The sequence below is a fragment of the Coregonus lavaretus genome (assembly GCF_964263955.1).
Source record: "Coregonus lavaretus genome assembly, contig: HAP1_SCAFFOLD_3001, whole genome shotgun sequence".
In the NCBI taxonomy this organism is placed as follows: Eukaryota; Metazoa; Chordata; class Actinopteri; order Salmoniformes; family Salmonidae; genus Coregonus; species Coregonus lavaretus.
In genome coordinates, this window is record NW_028166090.1 from 16,141 (window position 1) to 42,144 (window position 26,004).

The 26,004-nt window shown below is 45.2% G+C and overlaps 1 protein-coding gene across 4 annotated transcripts; it reads right to left on the minus strand.

Moving 5' to 3' along the window:
- Positions 1–1,168: 1,168 nt before the first annotated feature.
- LOC311115112 (cleavage and polyadenylation specificity factor subunit 6-like) lies at positions 1,169–25,647 on the minus strand. 4 transcript variants are annotated; one of them, XM_084190317.1, is made up of 12 exons: positions 25,564–25,647; positions 21,571–21,780; positions 21,210–21,313; positions 20,834–20,976; positions 20,316–20,489; positions 17,559–17,672; positions 15,762–16,272; positions 15,207–15,344; positions 14,496–14,611; positions 10,159–10,312; positions 9,458–9,646; positions 1,169–1,770 (listed from the first exon to the last, which is right to left on the minus strand). In XM_084190317.1, exons 1-11 carry the CDS (start codon positions 25,621–25,623, stop codon positions 9,463–9,465), a joined length of 1,908 nt encoding a protein of 635 aa, XP_084046443.1. In that variant the 5' UTR covers positions 25,624–25,647; the 3' UTR covers positions 1,169–1,770; positions 9,458–9,462. The 4 variants fall into 4 exon arrangements, with proteins under 4 accessions (XP_084046443.1, XP_084046442.1, XP_084046445.1 ...); XM_084190316.1 differs by having other exon boundaries at positions 9,458–9,661; XM_084190319.1 differs by lacking the exon at positions 15,207–15,344.
- Between the last annotated feature and the right edge of the window lie 357 nt (positions 25,648–26,004).

Below are 26,004 nucleotides of genomic sequence, written 5' to 3' on the forward strand. Positions count from 1 at the left end.
CAGACCCCGAGACGCCAGGGAAGGGTTGTGCTCTCATGCGTTTACAAAATGGACACATCACTTGAATATCCTTAGACTACTGTAATCCCCATCCAGCCCCTTGGCCTGGTCCCGGACCTTATTACTATTGTAATCAATCATTTACTACGTCCCAGCCGCTTGGCCTGGTCCCAGAAGGGGATCCTACATAACAGGATCAATGAGTTAGCCAGCTAACTTTGATAAACAACCAGAAATAACTTGAGATTTTCTGGTTAATTAAGAACACTAAAATTTGATACGTTTTTGGTTGTTGAGTCATTACACCATACCAGTGTCAAGCTTCTATTTAAAAAAAAATTCAAATAAAATATTTCCGAATATTTAGGCAAATTAGCTGGCTAAAACATTGATCCTGCTTTGTAGTATACCGCTCAGGTCTGTATGTGTTTTAGCCAACTACTCTGGCCAGCATTTGTTATTGCCATTCAATGTAGACATGACAATGAGTCTAGACTCGGCCAAAATATATACAGATCTGGGACCAGCTACCACACCCCTACCTGGCCTAAAACAGTGAGGCAAGCTACTCAATAAGAAATCAGTGCAGTACATCAGCCAGCCAATAGGAGCACCTGTTTGCCGATAAGGGACTAATTCTGTTCACAAAAGTAGTAGTATTGTACAGATCTGTGACGTTTGCATCACCTATCACTCAAACATCCATATAAATCAATAATCTGTTCTACTTGTGTCATTAATATTAGGGTAATGAATCCTTGGAATGTACTTCCTAGTAACATGAATGAATAAAACAAAAATCAATAAAAATATAACTAACGTCCTGAACACCACTACAATCAGTTAGTAAAAGACATGGATTTTCACTTTTTGAATCCAAATGGCACACAGTAGTATACTGTGATTGAAAACAAATGTTTGCAAACAAGTAGCTACATTTTGGAACAAACTAATATGTCAGAGATTAAAATATCTGCCACACTATTATTCAATGCATAAAGTAGTTAAGCTAAATTCAAAGCCAGATTTCACCAATTCTGGGCATCAGGACAAATACAACCTTTTGGTCAACCGTGCTTAAGTTGGTCAATAACAGCGTAACTTTGCAACTTAAGCTACATAGTAGATTTAAAATAACTATTTGGTCAAACTCAATATGAAAAATGTATGCAGGCAAAAACGTACACATTTAATGTCAATTCCTACTAAGTGTCAAAACCCCAGTAAACAGTTTATTACAACACAGAATCTATTTTAATATTCAAAGCAGAGACATTTACAAACATTATCCTAACGAGAAAAGTATGTAGGGACATGAGGAAATAAAGACGAAAAACCAAAACAAACCTCCCTATAAAAACAATTCTAACCTGACAAATGTACACATTATAGCAGTCAAAAAAGTTGTCTGTTTTCTTTTCTGTTTTGGAATAGAACAGGCAAATGTAGTAATTTGTTATTTTCGCAAAGCTTGAAGAACCCTGTGAACACAGGTAGGTAATATTTTTTTTTCCATTCACATCAAATAAAATTTCAGTAAAAATAAAAAGAGCTGTCGAGTTGTTTTTTTTTTTTTTTTTTAAACCATGAGTATGATTTTAAAAGAACTCTTCTAGCCTTACACAGCTGTGAGCGATTCCCAGGTAGTCAGTCCCCTGGTAACCATGGAGACAGACAGAGAGAGGGGGGGGGGACTAGTTGTCAAGGCGATCCTGAAGTAGGGCCTGCTGGTTGTGACGCGGCGTCCTCGTCCCTGTCCTCTTCCATAGGCTGAAATGTGTCAAAACGAAGGGTGGAGTTTGGTTTGGGGCAGCCCAACAATATACAGTTTCTTGTTTGTATCATACCCCCTCTAACTGTACAGTACACACACACACAGAGGAACCAAAACAAAGACATGCAGGTACTTCTCTTTCTAACGGTAGTCAACTTGTCAGAGAATGATTCCACATTACAGTGAGTAAGGAAGAACAATGCAGTGCCCACAATGGCTAAACCCTGCTATACTGCTGAGCCCTGAATTTAGTATGTATTCAAAATGTGTAATGCACTTAGTACTAATATATTTCAGAAAAAGATTTACAATTAGTGTGTGTGGATAGGATAAAATCTGTTTAAGGGTGTTCACAAAACATCTCATAACCTAATCTAAAAGTTAAAATGGGCAGAACAAGGGTGAAAAGTCTACAATGGTCTCTATAGAAAGAACGCCCAATCCCAACCCCTAGACCCTACGCACTTCTTCAATATCGTCAAGAGGATTTGACAGACGGAAGCAATAGGTTGTTAAGTCTACCTTGGCCCTCTGATAGGTGGAAGCAATAGGTTGTTAAGTCTACCTTGGCCCTCTGATAGGTGGAAGTCATGTGGGAGAATTCCACCTATCAAATCCTCTGAGATCTCAAGTCCATAAGACAAAAAGGGGTCTATGCGGTCGGTTTGGGATTGGTCCCCAAGTCTAAGAGAGAGGTGACGAGGGCCCAGTTTTTCCAAGAGTTATCTGGATTTCGCCTATTGGATAGGATTAAAAATGCATAGAAATACAATTAATAGAACGGACGACTAATTGACGGGAATGTGGACTCCCGTTCTATTCATTATATTTCTACGCATTTCATCCTAGGCGAAATACGGATAGATCACTTTTGAAAAACTGGGCCCAGAGCACTGGGAAAAGCAGAGGACAAACATGGTCAACTTTACAGAGAGGAATAGTAGTGGTGCTACATAGGGATGTGGATAAATCTATAGACAGACTTCTACTAGAGCTACACTTAATTCAGTACTCTGAAACAGAACTAAAAAATAATGTAGACTTGCATGCACATGATTAACATTACAGTGACAATTCATTGGAATTGCAAAACCACATAACCATTCATAATATTTCAGTTCATAGATCACCCCCAGCCAGTTTCCAAACTCATCCACCAGGTAAAGGAATATGCTGTACATTTTGGTTGTTTTTGACAATTTCCATATAACTGTAGTTATTAGCCTAGAAGTAATTCTGAGTTTAATTGGTTTATCAATTCTATTTTAATCAAATTAAAGAAGCTGAGTATTGCTTAATGAGTGAATTTACACGGTGCATAGTTGGGAATATCAAATTCAAAAGTTAATAATACCAACATTTCATTGAACAGATGTCCCGTCACCCTCCCCACAATCATTTCAGCTCCATTGAGCATCTCAATGGGGCCACAGCATCATCAAGACATGTTCTCAAAACACCAGATAATTTATAATTATCACTAATAGATTAAAGAATGACCATTTGTTGTTGCATTTTTTTGTTTTGTTTAAAAGACCTGGTACTAACTTCCTTCAGAGTATTTTTTGCAAGAGATATTGAAAGAGTTAAGGTGGTTGAACCTTCATCAAAATGAACCTTCTTGAGATGATGTGGACACCAATGAGTGTTGCAGGAACCACATGATACGTAGTTGTGAAGGATGAATACACCAGAGAGAGAGAGAGACAGTTAAAACAGTGCAAGAAATATGTTATCAGGAAATCAGGACTGCTTTCTCCATGCCTGCAAAACATCACAGACACCTATAGACAAATTGGAAAAATAGCTAGTCATTGCTTCCCTGTATCGTGAACATACGATCCCAATGCTAAATGAAACCATGTTAAAGATCTGTGAACATTGAAAGGTAGTAAGCATAGATCAAAGCATTTATTTTACCATGAAGTGAGGATAATAAAAGCAACCCTTAGGTTTGTTTCCTTGTGATTTAAAAAGTTATGACTGACTAAAACTAATATTTTAGATTGATTTGTCAGTTGTATTATTAAAATGATAACGTTTATTTTAATAATTTAACCAAATGCTAGTAATTTAATAAAATGGGGGGGGGAAAAATGCAGAGAAATTACTTCATCAAACATGTACATTCAAAGGAGTTATCCCATTTAATGCAAGCATTAGTTACTAATCAGCAAACTAACCAATCAAATACAAAAAAAAAAAAAAAAATAGGCCAAATATATATTAATAACCGGTAATACAATCAGATTTTGGGGTATACATGCAATCACTTTTGGGATTTACAATGGCAACTTAAATTTGAGTGACCATCAACCCATTTAAAAAAAAAAGGACAAATACCACAACATTATTTTCTTGACTACGCCATTTCAATAAAACACCCATTGACCTTCAATTCCTACAAGATAATTGCCAAGGTACCATTTCACCAAGGAATTGTGTCAGAATTGTCTGGCTGTCCATTTCAAACTATAGCCTAAAAACAAGACAACTGACAGTGAAATCTTGAGATTCACTTCAAATAGGTGTACCATTTGAAACCTAAAATATCCGCATTTACAAAATGGCTGCCATTGAATTGTGGACAATTATGATGATTATTTTAGTCCTCATTGAAATAGATTGTGATATTTTCAGACAAGTACCGTACCTGTATTGATTTATATTTTCAAGCACTGTACCACTGGCAAATATATTTTCATTGTATTCTTATTCGTTTAAAGCATCAGCACACAGTGTGATGCGCAGTAGTAAGGGCTGAAAAGTCATCAAATTGACCTAAAATGTACCGGCAAACATAGCGACATTGCAAGGGCCCTATAAAATCTGTTTTATTTTTTGCCCATATTTCTTCTTCTCTTTCCTAATTCCATTTAGTTTTTCAGTTTTTTGCTCTAAAAAAATTATCAATTTAAAATATATATAAAAACACCATTGTATGTTCTAAAGTCCACAACCATGCTTAAACCTTATCAGGAGACCACTTTTGAGTTCTGGGAAAAATCTAAGAAATTAAAACATTTTTGGGTGTAGTTACCCTTTAATTCAACTGTGCACCCGCAAGAGACGGCGGTTCGGTTAGCGATGTTTCTGTAGCACTCATGTGATTTCAGAGTTTGATAAACAAAATGGCCACTGGATTGATGCAAATAATCATGATATCATTCTGCCAGGTGGGCATAAGATACTTTGTAGTTAACATTTAATTGAGAAGGTTTTTGGGAAAGCCTTTCCATCTACCGGAAGACGGTTGTCATTACATTAGCATCATCGCTAACGGCTACACAAGTTAAATAACATTTTATTTGTCACATACACGTGTTTAGCAGATGTTATTGCGGGTGTAGCGAAATGCTTGTGCTTCTAGCTCCGACAGTGCAGTAATATCTAACAATTGCACAACATGCAGTGCCTTGCAAAAGTATTCATCCCCCTTGGCGTCTTTCCTATTTTGTTGCATTACAACCTGGAATTTTAATTGATTTTTAATTTGGATTTCATGTAATGGACATACACAAAATAGTCCAAATTGGTGAAGTGAAAAAAAAAAACTTTTTTCAAAAAAATTATACAAAATAAATAACGGAAAAGTTGTGCGTGCATATGTATTCACCCCCTTTGCTATGAAGCCCCTAAATAAGATCTGGTGCAACCAATTACCTTCAGAAGTCACATAATTAGTTCAATAAAGTCCACCTGTGTGCAATCTAAGTGTCACATGATCTCAGTATATATATATACACAAACACCTGTTCTGAAAGGCCCCAGAGTCTGCAACACCACTAAGCAAGGGGCACCACCAAGCAAGCGGCACCATGAAGACCAAGGAACTCTCCAAACAGGTCAGGGACAAAGTTGTGGAGAAGTACAGATCATGGTTGGGTTATAAAAAAAATATCAGAAACTTTGAACATCCCACGGAGCACCATTAAAAAAATGGAAAGAATATGGCACCACAACAAACCGGCCAAGAGAGGGCCGCCCACCAAAACTCACGGACCAGGCAACATTAATCAGAGAGTCAACAAAGAGACCAAAGATACCCCTGAAGGAGCTGCAAAGCTCCACAGCGGAGATTGGAGTATCTGTCCATAGGACCACTTTAAGCCGTACACTCCACAGAGCTGGGCTTTACGGAAGAGTGTCCAGAAAAAAGCCATTGCTTAAAGAAAAGAATAAGCAAACATGTTTGGTGTTCGCCAAAAGGCGAAGGTAGAAGGTACTCTGGTCAGATGAGACTAAAATTGAGTATGCACGCTCAAGTTCTGTTTGTTTGTTTCAACAACAAAAAAAATTTGCATCTTCAAAGTGGTAGGCATGCTGTGTAAATCAAATGATACAAACCCCCCCAAAATTCAATTTTAATTCCAGGTTGTAAGGTAACAAAATAGGAAAAATGCCAAGGGGGGTGAATACTTTCCCCAAGCCACTGTATACCCAATACACACAAATCTAAGTAAGGAATGGAATTAAGAATATATACATATAGGGACGAGCAATGACAGAGCGGCATGGACTAAGATACAGTAGAATTTTATAGAATACAGTATATACACATATGAGATGAGTAATGCAAGATATGTAAACATTATTAAAAAGGTGACTAGTGTTCCATTTCTTAAAGTGGCCAGTGATTTCAATAGGCAGCATCAGTGATTTCAATAGGCAGCATCAGCCTCTAATGTGCTTGTGATGTCATTTCACTAGCATCAATCGCTAACGGCTACACAAAGTGGTTGACAAATACGCCCAACACAGACTGGGGCATTGCTGTGACGTTTCCTCTTCAGAAAGTAAAATATGAATCACTCATGCATTTAGTTAATCTCTTATGATAATCTTGTAGAAATTAATGAATTGAATACAGTTAGTTGATTTCCTACTAACTTCCAATACATTTAGTCGATTCTCTACTAACTTCAACACATTTAGTTGATTCTGTGCCAAGTTCAACACATTTAGTAGATTTCCTACTAACTTCAATAAACATTTTAATATTGATTAATTCCGTTTTAATGTCTGGATTCTGTGATTGCGTACGCGTTCACCGCAACGTGGATTTTATAGGGCCCTACATTGCCATGAGGTATATATATATATATATAATATGTATAAGCCAATGTTACCATCAAGATGGATCAAAACCTGAGCCAAATCTTTATGAAACTCAAGCCTTCAATATTAGGGAACAAATGCAAAAAAAAAACGGCACATACAGAATTGATATATGTGAAAGGTAAAAACCATGTTAATATGATGTTAACAGCATCAAAAGACTCAAAATGGTCTGTTCTACAAAACAATGGGGCATTAGAGTAAAGACCATGACCAACCTCTGCTACAGGAGGCATAGTGGGCTAGTTACCCGATTACCACATTCAGTTTGACCTACAGGAGGCATAGTGGGCTAGTTACCTGATTACCACATTCAGTTTAACCTACAGGAGGCATAGTGGGCTAGTTACCCGATTACCACATTCAGTTTAACCTACAGGAGGCATAGTGGGCTAGTTACCCGATTACCACATTCAGTTTAACCTACAGGAGGCATAGTGGGCTAGTTACCTGATTACCACATTCAGTTTGACCTCCAGGAGGCATAGTGTGCTAGTTACCCGATTACCACATTCAGTTTGACCTCCAGGAGGCATAGTGGGCTAGTTACCTGATTACCACATTCAGTTTGACCTACAGGAGGCATAGTGGGCTAGTTACCTGATTACCACATTCAGTTTAACCTACAGGAGGCATAGTGGGCTAGTTACCCGATTACCACATTCAGTTTGACCTACAGGAGGCATAGTGTGCTAGTTACCTGATTACCACATTCAGTTTGACCTACAGGAGGCATAGTGGGCTAGTTACCCGATTACCACATTCAGTTTGACCTACAGGAGGCATAGTGGGCTAGTTACCCGATTACCACATTCAGTTTGACCTACAGGAGGCATAGTGGGCTAGTTACCCGATTACCACATTCAGTTTAACCTACAGGAGGCATAGTGGGCTAGTTACCCGATTACCACATTCAGTTTGACCTACAGGAGGCATAGTGGGCTAGTTACCTGATTACCACATTCAGTTTGACCTACAGGAGGCATAGTGGGCTAGTTACCTGATTACCACATTCAGTTTGACCTACAGGAGGCATAGTGGGCTAGTTACCCGATTACCACATTCAGTTTGACCTACAGGAGGCATAGTGGGCTAGTTACCTGATTACCACATTCAGTTTGACCTACAGGAGGCATAGTGGGCTAGTTACCTGATTACCACATTCAGTTTGACCTACAGGAGGCATAGTGGGCTAGTTACCTGATTACCACATTCAGTTTGACCTACAGGAGGCATAGTGGGCTAGTTACCCGATTACCACATTCAGTTTGACCTACAGGAGGCATAGTGGGCTAGTTACCTGATTACCACATTCAGTTTGACCTACAGGAGGCATAGTGGGCTAGTTACCTGATTACCACATTCAGTTTGACCTACAGGAGGCATAGTGGGCTAGTTACCCGATTACCACATTCAGTTTAACCTACAGGAGGCATAGTGGGCTAGTTACCTGATTACCACATTCAGTTTGACCGTTAAGGGAGTATGACGGGCTAACTCTTTGCCTAAAATTTAATATAGACAAAACATTTTACCAGCTTGATATCAATGCCATTTATCATACAAAAACATTACCAAAATCCTTTTGTTCAAGACCATCAATTTCAGAGCGATAAAATGAAAGACATGGCAAAGACATGGCAGGTTTTTACAGATGGTATACCAAAATCCTTTCCATTTTTTAACCCCATACCCATACTATTAGTTATACTAGAGCGGTCAGAGAACTGACAAAGTGGTTTTAAAATAGTTAAATATTTTACACATTTCAATTTGCATGTAACCATTACCTCAGGTTAACAAGAGGAAGAACCACATTTTTGCTGTGAGCTTTTTTTTAAAGAAGAAAGTATCGCAATGCATCAATGGTCAGAAAAGGCCTTACAATGCACAGAATCCAATACTCAATATCAGCAATTCAATAACATGTTTCAGAATTATGTCATGATTCAATAAAATCAGAAGGGGACTAAGCAGTTTGGTAATCATTTGGTGGCCTACAAAACAATTCACACAACCCCCTTTAGTTGTACCATCACAACCTTGACAACATTTGAACACTGCCAAATAATTTCTTGGCACATTGTGCCATCAGTGTCAAAGAAACCCTTCAATAAACAATTACCGTATTTTACAAACAACCTTTCACAGGTGTTGATCATTTGTCATATAAAGTACTTTTTTTAAACTTCCGAGGTTTAAAAACATTTTCAAGCTTAGCAGCACTTGCATATAAAAACCTCCCTACAACACACATGCATGCAATAGAAGCCTACTGACACAGTCAAAATGTTAAGAGGATGAAAGTAAAATACAGTCAAAAACGTACAACAAGTCTCAGACAAATAATAGATACACACATCAGCAATGACAGTCAGCTCTGGTCAAGAGTACAACAATGACTTACCTTCCTCCTCCACCTACCGTAGGCTCTGTAGTGCCTGTCATGTCCCGCTCTGGGCCTCTTGTTCTGGGCCATAGCGACCTGGCCCCTGCCCTGCACTAAGCTGAGGGACAAGAGCGGTAACACGGTTATCGGTAACCAGTTTGAACGGGCATACACACCTTCTCTAGCGGTGCCGGTACTCCCGCTCGCGGTCTCGTTCGCGCTCGCGTTCTCGGTCCCCGCGGTGCCGTTCTCGCTCCCGGCTGCGTTCCCGGTAGTAGTCCTCGTGGCGGTCGCGGCTACGGGACTTGTGGCGCCGGCTCTTCTCCCGGGATCGGCTGTGGTCTCGCTCCCTCGACCTCTCGCGTCTTTTGGGGGCAGAACTTACATTCATACATCAAACTCTTAACCAACCACCAAAGCAGGTCTGTCCATCGGCCAAAATCATCAATAATATCTTCAATAATGACAGCACCAATACAACTAGTTAGAGATACAGTCAATCAATTACATTTGAGTCATTTAGGAGACAATATTATCCAGCACGTCTTACAATAAGTGCATTCAACTAAAGTTGGTAAAACATATCACCACCATTCCATGGAAATAACAACAGATCAGTATAGGAATACAAGCGCAATGACTAGCAGGTACTCAAAATCAACCTGATATTATCAGACACCTTCAATTCATTTATATCACTTCTCTCAGTTGTCGATTATAAAGAACCAGGGTTGGGGTCAAAAATCGGTCAATTCAGAAATTAAACCATATTCCAATTCCAGAAGAATTGGAATTTCTGTGTGCTTCCTGAATTGAAATGGAATTGACCCCAACCTTGACAGGATCCACAGGAGAAGGAGAAAGAGGTGGTATTTACCTGGAGGCAGAGCCGTAGGACTTGTTCTCGATGCCGTGGAGACAGTCCTGTAGAGAGCTGATGAGAACTTTGCAGCGGTCATCCGCTGACACCTTAGACTGCTTGATTAGAGAGATGGCCGTCACCAGAGTCTCTATCGCACTGCCGTAGTCAGCTAACGGAGAGAGGAAGCCATTAACATCCTGTCACCAGAGTCTCTATCGCACTGCCGTAGTCAGCTAACGGAGAGAGGAAGCCATTAACATCCTGTCACCAGAGTCTCTATCGCACTGCCGTAGTCAGCTAACGGAGAGAGGAAGCCATTAACATCCTGTCACCAGAGTCTCTATCGCACTGCCGTAGTCAGCTGACGGAGAGAGGAAGCCATTAACATCCTGTCACCAGAGTCTCTATCGCACTGCCGTAGTCAGCTAACGGAGAGAGGAAGCCATTAACATCCTGTCACCAGAGTCTCTATCGCACTGCCGTAGTCAGCTAACGGAGAGAGGAAGCCATTAACATCCTGTCACCAGAGTCTCTATCGCACTGCCGTAGTCAGCTGACGGAGAGAGGAAGCCATTAACATCCTGTCACCAGAGTCTCTATCGCACTGCCGTAGTCAGCTAACGGAGAGAGGAAGCCATTAACATCCTGTCACCAGAGTCTCTATCGCACTGCCGTAGTCAGCTAACGGAGAGAGGAAGCCATTAACATCCCGTCACCAGAGTCTCTATCGCACTGCCGTAGTCAGCTGACGGAGAGAGGAAGCCATTAACATCCTGTCACCAGAGTCTCTATCGCACTGCCGTAGTCAGCTAACGGAGAGAGGAAGCCATTAACATCCTGTCACCAGAGTCTCTATCGCACTGCCGTAGTCAGCTAACGGAGAGAGGAAGCCATTAACATCCTGTCACCAGAGTCTCTATCGCACTGCCGTAGTCAGCTAACGGAGAGAGGAAGCCATTAACATCCTGTCACCAGAGTCTCTATCGCACTGCCGTAGTCAGCTAACGGAGAGAGGAAGCCATTAACATCCTGTCACCAGAGTCTCTATCGCACTGCCGTAGTCAGCTAACGGAGAGAGGAAGCCATTAACATCCTGTCACCAGAGTCTCTATCGCACTGCCGTAGTCAGCTAACGGAGAGAGGAAGCCATTAACATCCTGTCACCAGAGTCTCTATCGCACTGCCGTAGTCAGCTAACGGAGAGAGGAAGCCATTAACATCCTGTCACCAGAGTCTCTATCGCACTGCCGTAGTCAGCTAACGGAGAGAGGAAGCCATTAACATCCTGTCACCAGAGTCTCTATCGCACTGCCGTAGTCAGCTGACGGAGAGAGGAAGCCATTAACATCCTGTCACCAGAGTCTCTATCGCACTGCCGTAGTCAGCTAACGGAGAGAGGAAGCCATTAACATCCCGTCACCAGAGTCTCTATCGCACTGCCGTAGTCAGCTGACGGAGAGAGGAAGCCATTAACATCCTGTCACCAGAGTCTCTATCGCACTGCCGTAGTCAGCTGACGGAGAGAGGAAGCCATTAACATCCTGTCACCAGAGTCTCTATCGCACTGCCGTAGTCAGCTAACGGAGAGAGGAAGCCATTAACATCCTGTCACCAGAGTCTCTATCGCACTGCCGTAGTCAGCTAACGGAGAGAGGAAGCCATTAACATCCTGTCACCAGAGTCTCTATCGCACTGCCGTAGTCAGCTAACGGAGAGAGGAAGCCATTAACATCCTGTCACCAGAGTCTCTATCGCACTGCCGTAGTCAGCTGACGGAGAGAGGAAGCCATTAACATCCTGTCACCAGAGTCTCTATCGCACTGCCGTAGTCAGCTGACGGAGAGAGGAAGCCATTAACATCCTGTCACCAGAGTCTCTATCGCACTGCCGTAGTCAGCTGACGGAGAGAGGAAGCCATTAACATCCTGTCACCAGAGTCTCTATCGCACTGCCGTAGTCAGCTAACGGAGAGAGGAAGCCATTAACATCCTGTCACCAGAGTCTCTATCGCACTGCCGTAGTCAGCTAACGGAGAGAGGAAGCCATTAACATCCTGTCACCAGAGTCTCTATCGCACTGCCGTAGTCAGCTAACGGAGAGAGGAAGCCATTAACATCCTGTCACCAGAGTCTCTATCGCACTGCCGTAGTCAGCTAACGGAGAGAGGAAGCCATTAACATCCTGTCACCAGAGTCTCTATCGCACTGCCGTAGTCAGCTAACGGAGAGAGGAAGCCATTAACATCCTGTCACCAGAGTCTCTATCGCACTGCCGTAGTCAGCTAACGGAGAGAGGAAGCCATTAACATCCTGTCACCAGAGTCTCTATCGCACTGCCGTAGTCAGCTGACGGAGAGAGGAAGCCATTAACATCCTGTCACCAGAGTCTCTATCGCACTGCCGTAGTCAGCTGACGGAGAGAGGAAGCCATTAACATCCTGTCACCAGAGTCTCTATCGCACTGCCGTAGTCAGCTGACGGACAGAGGAAGCCATTAACATCCTGTCACCAGAGTCTCTATCGCACTGCCGTAGTCAGCTAACGGAGAGAGGAAGCCATTAACATCCTGTCACCAGAGTCTCTATCGCACTGCCGTAGTCAGCTAACGGAGAGAGGAAGCCATTAACATCCTGTCACCAGAGTCTCTATCGCACTGCCGTAGTCAGCTAACGGAGAGAGGAAGCCATTAACATCCTGTCACCAGAGTCTCTATCGCACTGCCGTAGTCAGCTAACGGAGAGAGGAAGCCATTAACATCCTGTCACCAGAGTCTCTATCGCACTGCCGTAGTCAGCTGACGGACAGAGGAAGCCATTAACATCCTGTCACCAGAGTCTCTATCGCACTGCCGTAGTCAGCTAACGGAGAAAGGAAGCCATTAACATCACAGGGTATAGCACAGACATTTAGAAAAGGGGCACTTGTGAAAGTAAGCAATACAATTTACAAGCAACACATGCATAAAATGGGCATTTGTGTGTGTGTATATATTCAGCCCTTCTCTCCCTCTGTAGAGTGTTGGTAGTATTTGTGAGGGATGTGTGAGTGTTCAGCCCCTCTCCTCCTCTGTAGAGTGTGTTGTTGTATTTGTGAGGGATGTGTGAGTGTTCAGCCCCTCTCTCCTCCTCTGTAGAGTGTTGGTAGTATTTGTGAGGGATGTGTGAGTGTTCAGCCCCTCTCTCCCTCTGTAGAGTGTGTTGTTGTATATGTGAGGGATGTGTGAGTGTTCAGCCCCTCTCTCCCTCTGTAGAGTGTGTTGTTGTATTTGTGAGGGATGTGTGAGTGTTCAGCCCCTCTCTCCCTCTGTAGAGTGTGTTGTTGTATTTGTGAGGGATGTGTGAGTGTTCAGCCCCTCTCCTCCTCTGTAGAGTGTGTTGTTGTATTTGTGAGGGATGTGTGAGTGTTCAGCCCCTCTCTCCCTCTGTAGAGTGTTGGTAGTATTTGTGAGGGATGTGTGAGTGTTCAGCCCCTCTCCTCCTCTGTAGAGTGTTGGTAGTATTTGTGAGGGATGTGTGAGTGTTCAGCCCCTCTCCTCCTCTGTAGAGTGTGTTGTTGTATTTGTGAGGGATGTGTGAGTGTTCAGCCCCTCTCTCCCTCTGTAGTGTGTTGTTGTATTTGTGAGGGATGTGTGAGTGTTCAGCCCCTCTCTCCCTCTGTAGAGTGTGTTGTTGTATTTGTGAGGGATGTGTGAGTGTTCAGCCCCTCTCCTCCTCTGTAGAGTGTGTTGTTGTATTTGTGAGGGATGTGTGAGTGTTCAGCCCCTCTCTCCCTCTGTAGAGTGTTGGTAGTATTTGTGAGGGATGTGTGAGTGTTCAGCCCCTCTCCTCCTCTGTAGAGTGTTGGTAGTATTTGTGAGGGATGTGTGAGTGTTCAGCCCCTCTCCTCCTCTGTAGAGTGTTGGTAGTATTTGTGAGGGATGTGTGAGTGTTCAGCCCCTCTCCTCCTCTGTAGAGTGTGTTGTTGTATTTGTGAGGGATGTGTGAGTGTTCAGCCCCTCTCTCCCTCTGTAGTGTGTTGTTGTATTTGTGAGGGATGTGTGAGTGTTCAGCCCCTCTCTCCCTCTGTAGAGTGTGTTGTTGTATTTGTGAGGGATGTGTGAGTGTTCAGCCCCTCTCCTCCTCTGTAGAGTGTGTTGTTGTATTTGTGAGGGATGTGTGAGTGTTCAGCCCCTCTCTCCCTCTGTAGAGTGTTGGTAGTATTTGTGAGGGATGTGTGAGTGTTCAGCCCCTCTCTCCCTCTGTAGTGTGTTGTTGTATTTGTGAGGGATGTGTGAGTGTTCAGCCCCTCTCCTCCTCTGTAGAGTGTTGGTAGTATTTGTGAGGGATGTGTGAGTGTTCAGGGCGTGATCCATACCTGCGCTAGCGTCTGACACCGCCCTGGAGATGGCGCTGCTGGAAATGGCTCGGTTCCGGTTCATGATCTCCTCAAACTCCGCCTCGCTCAGCGGTGTCCGTGCTGACTCCATCTCCCTGGGACAGAGACAAGCAGGAAGGAGACGGCGTCAATGTCTTAAGGTCTTCAAACTCAACAACAACCCCAAACTCAGAACCACCAGATAAAGGACAGAGGACGTTTAAGAGGAAGGAAAAGCTATTTTTCAATAAGTCTTTCCTAACTCCTCGCCTTCTCAAAAGCCATTGGAGGAGAAGGTCAGAGGGGAGGAACCATGGGTGTTCTCCACCAATGAATTTTTCGACGTTGCAAGAAATCGAGAAAAGATGAATTGAGAAAGACCCAGAGAGATTGAGAGAACAGAGAGGGGTGAGTCAAATCGGATGATTCAAGGAACACACACTGTTAATGGATAGCTAAAACTACACAGCAGATGCAAACCACGTCATCCAAGCCTGTGGGAATTAACTCCAGTGATAACTAGCTAATCTAAGGAAATGCACTAACACACACACAGTTTACAAACGCTTATCAAAATGGTAGCTGGGCCAATCCATCAATCAACCACAACAAGCATCCACTCTCAAAATACAACAAAGCCAGGCACCAGGTCATTACAGGAGAAGCTAGTCTCTAATGGGCTTTCAGCGGTCGGCCATTATCTCTACTAACCCTGGGTCACTCGCATTGTGCAAGTGTTGGCTGCCATTTTTCAGATCCACCAACCCCTCGTTAATCCAGGGGTCTGGACAGCCGCGGGGTAGGGGGGCCCTGAGGTCAAACTCACAGATTAGCTGGGGACGCTGGTTACTGTAGGCAGCCAGAGGAGGGGGGGGGAGGGAAGGATGGAGGGAGATTCAGGAAGGAGGGTCACTAAAGAAACCACGCTTCTTAGTCAAAATACTAAGGTAAAAGACCCCCCTTTAAAAGACGCCCCGCCCCTCCCACACACACACACAAGATGGAGGACTGTTGCTAAGGGAATCTGACAGTGCTATAATACAAGGTGTTGGATGATTCAGTTGTGTTGCTTCTACTACAGCTGTTCTACATACTGAAATAAATTCAGACAAAACAATGGCAGTAATTGACATTCAATAGATCCGTTTTGGTCATATCAAACACTAACCATCACCTAGAGTCCAGTAAAGGAGTTTGAACAGAACAAAAGACGAGGAGGAGGAGACTGACTTTCTGTAGACCTGTCAGTACGTTCTGTTATATTACCTGCCGGCGGGTCCGAAGTCTCCCCGGTCATACGGTGGCGGCCGTCCATAGGGGTCGTTGGGCCCGTTGGGGCCCCTGCCGTCCCCTCCAGGAGGGCCCCCCATGTTGTTGGGACCCCCAGGAGGAGGGAAGAACGCTGGGTTGACATGGGGAGCAGGTGGGGGGCCTCCGGGTCGGGGCCCAGGCATGTGTGGTGGGGGAGCGAGGGACAGTGGAGGTCCAAGGGGACCAGGTGGTCGAGGAGGAAAAAGACCAGGGGGTGGGGGGCCCTGTTGGGGGGGTGGGGGCCCCGGAGGAGGGCCGAAGCCGTGTGGGGGAGGGCCAGGGGGGAGAGGACCCATGGGGGGCTGGCCGAACTGGCCGGGGAACATGACTGGGGGTGGGGGGCGGTCGCCGCGGTTGGGGGGGCCTTGCATGGGAGGGGGGAGGCCCTGTCCTGGGGGAGGGGGGCCCAGAGGGCCGGGGGGACCCAGGGGGCCAGGAGGGGGTCGAGGTGGGCCCTGCATACCACCTGGAACACAGAAACACAAAGCAGATCCTTCTTGAGTTTAGATTCACTACCAACTGTTTGAAAGCTGTTAAGTACATTAAAGCATTGTGGTGTCCCAGTGTCAGGAGGGGGCACCGAGCAGTTCCCAGTGTCAGGAGGGGCACCGAGCAGTTCCCAGTGTCAGGAGGGGGCACCGAGCAGTTCTAGGAATCCAGAGACCGCAAACAGGGAACTCAAGGACTGTAGCAAATGTCTTAGTTTGGGTTTGTTTAATGAATGCCTTATGGATAGGAATTGTGACATTTTATGGTGCATGACGTTCGGTGAGAAGATGTGGAAAATGCTAAATGTGTGATCCTGTATGTTTCGGTCATTGCCTTGACGGCCACCTTGAATTAGTGGGATCAAAGTTAAAGCATGCTTAGAAGGCAAGGACTCAAAACAGAAGCCGTGAATACTGACATTGTCCAACGTATAGGAATACATTTACATTTCTCTGGCTGTTTGAGACTAGGTGTCCTGTCAATCAAAATTAAAGATTTAGCGAGACCAACATTTTAGATTTTGCAAGATATTAGCGATGAAAGCCAAGAAGCAGTTGGCCGAGTATCAGGACAGAGCAGGCGGAGAGAGTCAGACAGGACAGACAGGTCAGACAGGACAGACAGGACAGAGCAGGCGGAGAGAGTCAGACAGAGCAGAGGGGGACACAGTAGTCACGGGAGTAGTAAAGACCAGCTTGGTATGAAGCAGACAGGTCAGACAGGACAGACAGGACAGACAGGTCAGACAGGACAGACAGGTCTGGATGGCTGTTAAGTGTTCAGACATCTAAGACACCCCTCCTATACTCATTCTGTTGTCTAGCTTCAGGAGTGCTGGCCAGAACAGCCAATAGAAACAGAAAAACGAACACAGCATTTAAAGATGGACAGTTGAGACCGAATGATCCATAACCCAGGACTTAAACTGGGGGGGGGGGGGGAGAGAAGGGGCTTGGTTGGTCAGTCAGAGAGTCAGCCCAGGACTCCATAGACAGAGGCCTTAATAAAGAGAACATGTACGCAGGGGGGAGAGGAGGCGGGGTAATCAGTCTTATTTAATACATTAGCACTGTGAAGGGTTGCAAAATTCCAAAACATTACCAAAATTCCAAAACAAATCCAGGTTGGACTGGATTTCCAACTGGGATTTCTGGAAAACCAGGATTTTTTCCCCCAGATTTCTGGAAAACCAGGAACTTCGGGAAGATTTGGGGAATTTTGTCAACCCTAGCACTGTTGTGAACAGGAGTCGAGGCATTTCACCTCTGGGTCGCCAATTCCCATCACGTCCCGGCGGGAAGCAATTGAAATTCATATCCATCAGGTGGCCTTCTTGGTGTCTATGGTTAATGAGTTCAGGTGGCCTCATCCCCGACCCTAGTGGGAGAAAAACACAATCACAACAAGGCTGGCGCCACAGAGGCCACAGGAAGAAGTCGCCAAAGCTAAAATAAATTAACTATTTATTTATTCAAAGGGGGGTAAAGATGTGGGCAAGCTGACTAAAACAAATGTTGAATATTACCCCCCCCCCCCTCCCAACACAATCCAAGTACTTCACACAACTAGATTCTGACACCATTCTGAAAGCAAGGGGACAGAGAACAGGAGTCAGACTGTTTTGAAATGGACACATGTGTATAGAGATGGTAGGTTGGTGCTTTCCAACCAAGACGAAGTTAGAGCGTGGCCAATCCTTTCCACATATGCCCACTTGGAAGATAGGATAATATACAGACAGGAGACCCATCTTCAGTTCATTCTATGCAGTGCATACCACCAGTACTGGCCTGGCAGTCAGTGGAAGGTCCATTCACACGGCTTACAGCAAAGACACTGCCAGAAAGGAAGCTATTTCATTGGTTGTAGTCTGGGCACAGTTTCAATGGAACCAATTAAAATGGGCATCCTTTCTGGCATAGTGTTTTTCATGCTATCTGCATGTTCCATTTAGTTGAATTTAAGACTTAACCTTTAAAATGCCACTTGGAATGAAATGTAATACTGATTTTGAGGTCTGCGCGTGCCACACGCCTGCTTATATTCCCCTCCAGAAATGAGCCCATGTTGGCAAAAAGTAGTATTTTTAGGACTGGCTGTTTTCCCAGTGCCAAGACAGACATGAAAGTTAGCCATTTCATCTAGCAATTCAGGGAACACATGATGGCTCTTTTTTCATGTGCAACATGTCAAAATAATCAGATATTTTTTGTCTCTTCAGAGATGAATTTGCCTGCATGTTTTCTGTGTCTATTGACCTAGTCTATTCTCCACCTGAGGAAGTGGGAACTCAAGCCGGGGGGGTGGGGGGGGGGGGGGGTTAAGACTCTTATTGGTTAACAACAGTAAGTCGTTGTTTTAAAAACTGTCTTTCCCGCAATTACATTTCAAAATGTTGCTCAACTGTCAGTAGCCTATGCTTGCGCTTATCAGAATGCATCTCTCCCTTTACGCCATGTGCAAAGGGTGGAGGGGGAGTGACGGCCCCTCCCTCTCCAACATGTGGCTGGACGGCCCCTCCCTCTCCAACATGTGGCTGGACGGCCCCTCCCTCTCCAACATGTGGCTGGACGGCCCCTCCCTCTCCATCATGTGGCTGGACGGCCCCTCTCTCTCCATCATGTGGCTGGACGGCCCCTCTCCAACATGTGGCTGGACGGCCCCTCTCCAACATGTGGCTGGACGGCCCCTCTCCAACACGTGGCTGGACGGCCCCTCTCCAACACGTGGCTGGACGGCCCCTCTCCAACACGTGGCTGGACGGCCCCTCTCCAACACGTGGCTGGACGGCCCCTCTCCAACACGTGGCTGGACGGCCCCTCTCCAACACGTGGCTGGACGGCCCCTCTCCAACACGTGGCTGGACGGCCCCTCTCCAACACGTGGCTGGACGGCCCCTCTCCAACACGTGGCTGGACGGCCCCTCTCCAACACGTGGCTGGACGGCCCCTCTCCAACACGTGGCTGGACGGCCCCTCTCCAACACGTGGCTGGACGGCCCCTCTCCAACACGTGGCTGGACGGCCCCTCTCCAACACGTGGCTGGACGGCCCCTCTCCCAACATGTGGCTGGACGGCCCCTCTCCAACATGTGGCTGGACGGCCCCTCTCCAACATGTGGCTGGACGGCCCCTCTCCAACATGTGGCTGGACGGCCCCTCTCCAACATGTGGCTGGACGGCCCCTCTCCAACATGTGGCTGGACGGCCCCTCTCCAACACGTGGCTGGACGGCCCCTCTCCAACACGTGGCTGGACGGCCCCTCTCCAACACGTGGCTGGACGGCCCCTCTCCAACACGTGGCTGGACGGCCCCTCTCCAACACGTGGCTGGACGGCCCCTCTCCAACACGTGGCTGGACGGCCCCTCTCCAACACGTGGCTGGACGGCCCCTCTCCAACACGTGGCTGGACGGCCCCTCTCCAACACGTGGCTGGACGGCCCCTCTCCAACACGTGGCTGGACGGCCCCTCTCCAACACGTGGCTGGACGGCCCCTCTCCAACATGTGGCTGGACGGCCCCTCTCCCAACATGTGGCTGGACGGCCCCTCTCCAACATGTGGCTGGACGGCCCCTCTCCAACATGTGGCTGGACGGCCCCTCTCCAACATGTGGCTGGACGGCCCCTCTCCAACATGTGGCTGGACGGCCCCTCTCCAACATGTGGCTGGACGGCCCCTCTCCAACATGTGGCTGGACGGCCCCTCTCCAACATGTGGCTGGACGGCCCCTCTCCAACATGTGGCTGGACGGCCCCTCTCCAACATCTTGAAAGTGGCCTCCAGTATTATTTGATGTCCAATTGTTTTTCTTTGCCACGTGGCAACAATTAAGCAGCGGCACAATTCAATGGAAACACTGTAGTCATCTCCGTCACATTTTTTAAGACATTTGAAAACTGACTTTAAGACTTACAAATGAATTTAAGACTGACTTTTTAAAGGACCCGCGGACACCCCGGTTTTGGCCGCGAGCAGTGTGAACGGACCGACCCTGCCGCTGGAGTGAAGAGTACTTACCTGGGAAGTGTGGCGGTGGACCTCCGGGTCCGATGGGCCCAGGGAATCGCTCTCCTCCGGGGCCAGGTGGGCCAGGGAAGCGGCCCCGGCCCCGGCCCATGGGGAAGCCACCGCGGGGGCCCAAGGTGGGGGGTCCCGCCTTCCCATCGCCAGACATCTGCCCACCCGATGTACCTGGGCATAAAGGGAGAGAAGAGGGCAGAGAGAACATTCAAATCCCCAACTCATTGTGCTCACCCAATTAGGTCCTTCTGAGTGCTAAAACTCTAATTAATTAACTAAATCAACGTATTTATTCAAATCAAATGTGTACAATAAATTTTCTGGAATTTCTGCATTGACATCAGAGGCAGACCCAAGCCCCAAATACTTGGGTCCTGCTTCAGTGTATTTGGGTCTTCCCAGGTTATCAGACCTACTTTGTCAGTAAACCGTGCCGAAAAGACACAACTAATTTCTAATAATTATTCTAGAACTAATTGCCCGTCCCCCCGTGGGAGGCACGCAGGTTCACCTACTTTTCCGAGACTGCATCTCGAACTGGCTGAGGGACTGTTTGTTGCAGGAGGTAACGATGGGGTTCTGTCCGTGTAGCTCCCGTTTAGCAAGGTCCAGTAGCTTCCTAGAGGACGCGTCTGAGCCCACGCACACCAAGGCAAACCTAACGGGGGACACACACCAAGCCACCAAAGTCACCATCTCTTTCTTTCCTTTTGGCTTTTATTTGGGTATTTCTTTCTGTGTTTGTCTTTAAAATAATTGAATAATGAAGCTCAGAGAACGACTACCTGTGTGTAGTTCAGAGGTATTAGGAAAGTCATCCACAAAAACACTGTCTGTTCAGAGTGTTAGCGTGTCATTTGAAGGATCATGAAAGACAAGGAGGAAGCTCACCCTTTACTCTGGCCGTTGGCTCTGTTCTCAAAGAACTTGATCTCCAGCAGGTCCTTAATGCCTATTGATCCAATGGCGTCTGTCAAATCTTCGTCTGTTGTCCACTGGAAGGGGGTGAGCACTTTTTACATCAAGACCTTTGTCAAGAGACATTACATAATTGAGGCACACTAAGGGCTTGTTTCCCTGACCCTGATTAAGCTTATCCCTGGACTAAAAAGCACTTTTAATGACGATTCTCAAAGACCCACTGAGCATGCTTTTTAACTCCGGAAGTAAACTTAATCTGGGTCTGAGTAACTGGCCCATTTATTTCATCTTTGTTATTCACCAGACGCTCTTATCCAGACCCACAACATACCCATGTGAGATTGCCTATGTACAGGGCGATCCTCTTGCCAGTGTACGTGTAAACCACGTTGGGAGGGGTGCTCTTGTTCCCCTCGGAGCCAGCAGGTGGGGGTAGGTTGTCCAGATAGTCCCGGTCCTCAGGTGCGTCTCCGTTATTGGCCGAAGGAGAGATAACATCGTCATACAGGTCTATCTGATCATGGACAGGGTAGTCTGATTCCTGTGGGGGGGGGAACGGACAAGAGAGAGGACATGAAGGTAAACCTTACATCACAGTCTGTCAATCAATAGTTGTGCTCCAGGTTGTCTTTAATACACTTTAAAAGATTGCTCTTTCGTGTTAATGTTGGGTCCCACAGTGATATCAATAAAGACGACCTGGAATGTGCCCAACAACAACATAATAATAATAATAATAATATGCCATTTAGCAGACGCTTTTATCCAAAGCGACTTACAGTCATGTGTGCATACATTTTACGTATGGGTGGTCCCGGGGATCGAACCCACTACCCTGGCGTTACAAGCGCCGTGCTCTACCAATTGAGCTACAGAGGACCACATTGAGCTACAGAGGACCACATTGAGCTACAGAGGACACGTGTGATTGTCTGCGAGCAGAATGAGGTCTTAGCTGCTTTGCAGTTACACAACGTGTGATATTCAGGGCAGGAAATACAAAGAATAGAAGGCAAACAATGTGATCCACATTATCTAGCCAACATTTCAACAGTAACAGTTTATTGAGCTAGAGCTGGTTCTATTTTCAGTCCAACAGTTATATCATATCTGGCACAGTCCACAGTGTTAATGAGTTCCTAACAAACACTATTAGTTACTTTGCTTCGAGTCAACAACACAGAACTTGGATAAGTAAAACGTCCAAATGAGTGTTTGCAATATGCTGATTTGTTCAGTACAAATGGCCTGTGCTCTTACTGCTTTTAAAACTCACTCAATCTGCTTAAAAAAGAGTAATATGCCAAGCACTTTAAAGGGATTGGGTTTTTGTGAACTGCATATTCACCTCCAGCACCGCCCCAACAACATGTGAAAACGTTGCATTTCTATGTTCCGTATTAATAAAGAAAGGAAGGTAAGAGTTTCCAACGACGTCAACCAATTAGTAGGAAATGGCTCCTTCACAATTGGTTAAAAATCACGATGCACACAGATGATGTCATTAATAGGCGGCAGGTAGCTTAGTGGTTAAGAGCGTAGCGCCAGTAACCGAAAGGTCGCTGGTTCTAATCCCCGAGCCGATTAGGTGAAAAATCTGTTGATGTGCCCTTGAGCAAGGCACTTAACCCTAATTGCTCTTGTAAGTCGCTCTGGATAAGAGTGTCTGCTAAATGACTCAAATGTAAGAAAAAAAATGGAAACGCGCATCTTCCTCCATCTTTTTTTAAACTACAAAACATAGAAACGCACCATTTTCACATATATTGATGTTGGGGGTGGTGCTGGAGATCATGATTATGTCTGATTTTTTTTTTTTATGTGCCTTTAAAAAAAGTGCACAGATACACATTGAAAAGACTACATAACTATGACCAACAGAATACATATTACATTTTAGTCATTTAGCAGACGCTCTTATCCAGAGCAACATTTTTCATACTGGCCCCCCGTGGGAATCGAACCCACAACCCTGACGTTGCAAACGCCATGCTCTACCAACTGAGCTACACGGGCCCCAGCACTTTAGTCTACACACACTGAATCAAAGGAGTGCAGTTGGCAATCTTTGCAGAAAGCTGATATGCGAAACCATAGAGATATCTGCAATTCTATTTGTATGTGTGAACTGGGTCAAATATCCCCCACGTAACTTAACCAGAGCTAACATTGATCAATGAGAATCAAACTCATCTCAAAACGAATACAGTAGCATTTTCATCTGGCATCAGTACTGAATTTGAGCCGGATCCTACCGTGGCCCTTCTCAGATTTGACTTTATTTGTTCTGGCACCTATTTGCCCAGATCCGGTACCTCTCTCGGCATGATTTATTAATTATTTCACTGTTCGCACTGTAGACATTATAATAACAGCGATCAGCATTAAATCAAGTTGCCTCCTCGTCATTTCTCCCGCCCCCAAGAAAGACCATAATGTAAAAGCATGGTGATCCTTCTACGCAATCATCCTATCCTGCCACACTGATTCCAGACCTGCTCTCTTATTTGTACATAGAGGTTATGGGGAGGGCCAGTGGGGTAAGTAACTGATCTTGACACAGGTCTTGGTAGTGGTGGTCAGCTAGTGAAGAGGTCCCTACATAATCACGTCACGTAGCCTAGTCGTCTCCCTACTGAATTCTAATCGTGGGAAAGGCCCAATTTTTTTTTTTTTTTTTTACAAAGGGTAACATAGTCAGCCCTCACAAAAGGCGCATTTTGTGGCAGGAAGCCTTGTAGACACCCAGGTTAACACTAAACAAAAATAGACACTACAGCTAGTCTTCAGAACAGCCTTAGGAGGCTAAACATCACAGCCACATGCCCGCTCATGGCTTTGAGCAAGAAGGACTCTCAGGAGTTAAATGGACTTGACATGGGGAGAGTCAGCATGAGGTTTTGAAAACTAAGGCAGGGGGAAAAAAAATCCTTTACCTTCACAGCACAAGTTTGTAATCTGAATATGTGCTTCATATTATCACATAGGCAGGAGGCCTATATATTATCATATGTGTGTTCTGCTGTATCCTACATTGATTTATTTTATTTGAAGTGATGTTCCGATATTGTGATATTTGTTCTACTGCTACATTGATGTCTTGAAAATGATATGAAATTCGAGTCTTGTAAGCCCCACAGCTGAGTATGTGTGCATATGGCGGGTGTTCTGCAGTGTCGTCTAAAAATGTTGCTGTACCATTGATGTCTAGAAAATGAGGCTATAAGAAATTGGGAAACCCGCAGCTATACTCAAGTATGTGGGCATACTGCAATGACGTCTAAAATGCTTTGAATTAATTAGCACCTTGGAGAGTGCTGTCAGTTTCACCACCATAGATAGAAGGCTACTTGGCTGCTACGTTGTTTGACATTTTTTCTCTCTCGATGTGTTCCGGTACCTCAGATCCCCCCAGATCCCACCCCCAGTACCTCAGAGCCCCCCACCCGCGATACCTCAGAGCCCCCCCCCCGTACCTCAGAGCCCCCCAGGTACTTCAGACCCCCCCGGTACCTCACTGCCCCCCCCCCCCGCGCTCACTATGTGTTCCGGGACCTCCCGATTTAGAAATTAAGCACTGTCTGGCATCAACAAAAATGCATAAAAATAACTAACTAAAGTATCAGATTTAGAAAGGCAGTTTATTTATTTTTACAAAATCATTCATGTTTGTGCAATATGGTATTTTGAATACGTTATGTTTTTAGAAAAACTAGCAACACGCCAACATAACAGCTAACGTTAGCCTAGCCAGCAAGCAGGGGGAGTGACGCCGCGACGGAAAAGGGAAACTACAAACTAACCATCGATTCCCCCCAAAAAAAACCTCATTAGCAAACAGGCCATATTGTTATATATTATTACCGAAACAGTTACACGGTAATGTGTAACTAGGTAGTTGAATACCAATATACGCTAGCGCATGACGGCAAACCAGGCCACGGCGAGGCCTTCCCCGCCACTTCGCCTCCAGTACAACAACCTCCTGTCATTAACAATGGAACGAGCACGTTGGCTTGCAAAGTGAAACGTGATATTTTACCTAGAAATGTATACATTAGCTAACAAACATGATCGAAAACTTAGACGTACACAACATCCACGTTACTATTTTTTTTTTTTTTACATATTTGACAAACTATTGCGTAGTTGCAATTCAAAAACGCTGCGGCGAACACAGACGACGCTTTGCAGGTCTCATCCGACGGCAGATAGCTCGGTTTAACTTTCAATAAGCATTTTCGCGAGATATTTTTTTTTAGGCCCAAACCACAAATACGTCTATAAAGGTGTAGGATTTAAACAAATGTAACTGTTTGCATACCTGGTTGAAATCCTCTTCAACATCGGCGTAGATGTCGATGTGATCAACTCCGTCAGCCATTTTCCAGACCACCTCCTCCACTGATCGACCTGAACAAGACAAAATGCAAACAGGAAAGCAGAAAACGTCACATCTGGGGCGAATAATCAAATTATCACATTTTCTATTACAAACATTGCCAAATTGTTTGAATGACAGTAGTGTTTTGTCTGGGATACATGCAACTATGTACATTATGTATAAACATGACGTTTATGCTTATTTTGTCAAAATGTTCTCTTACCCAATGGTTTATTGAAGACCAATTCCTATTACTGAGTATAGTAGGCTACTTTATAAAAAAATATTATTGAAGATGATGATCTACTCTGTACTTCTGCATTGGATTGAGGAGTAGCGAGGGGTGTGCAGTGAGTTTGCACAATCTGCACAATACTCTTT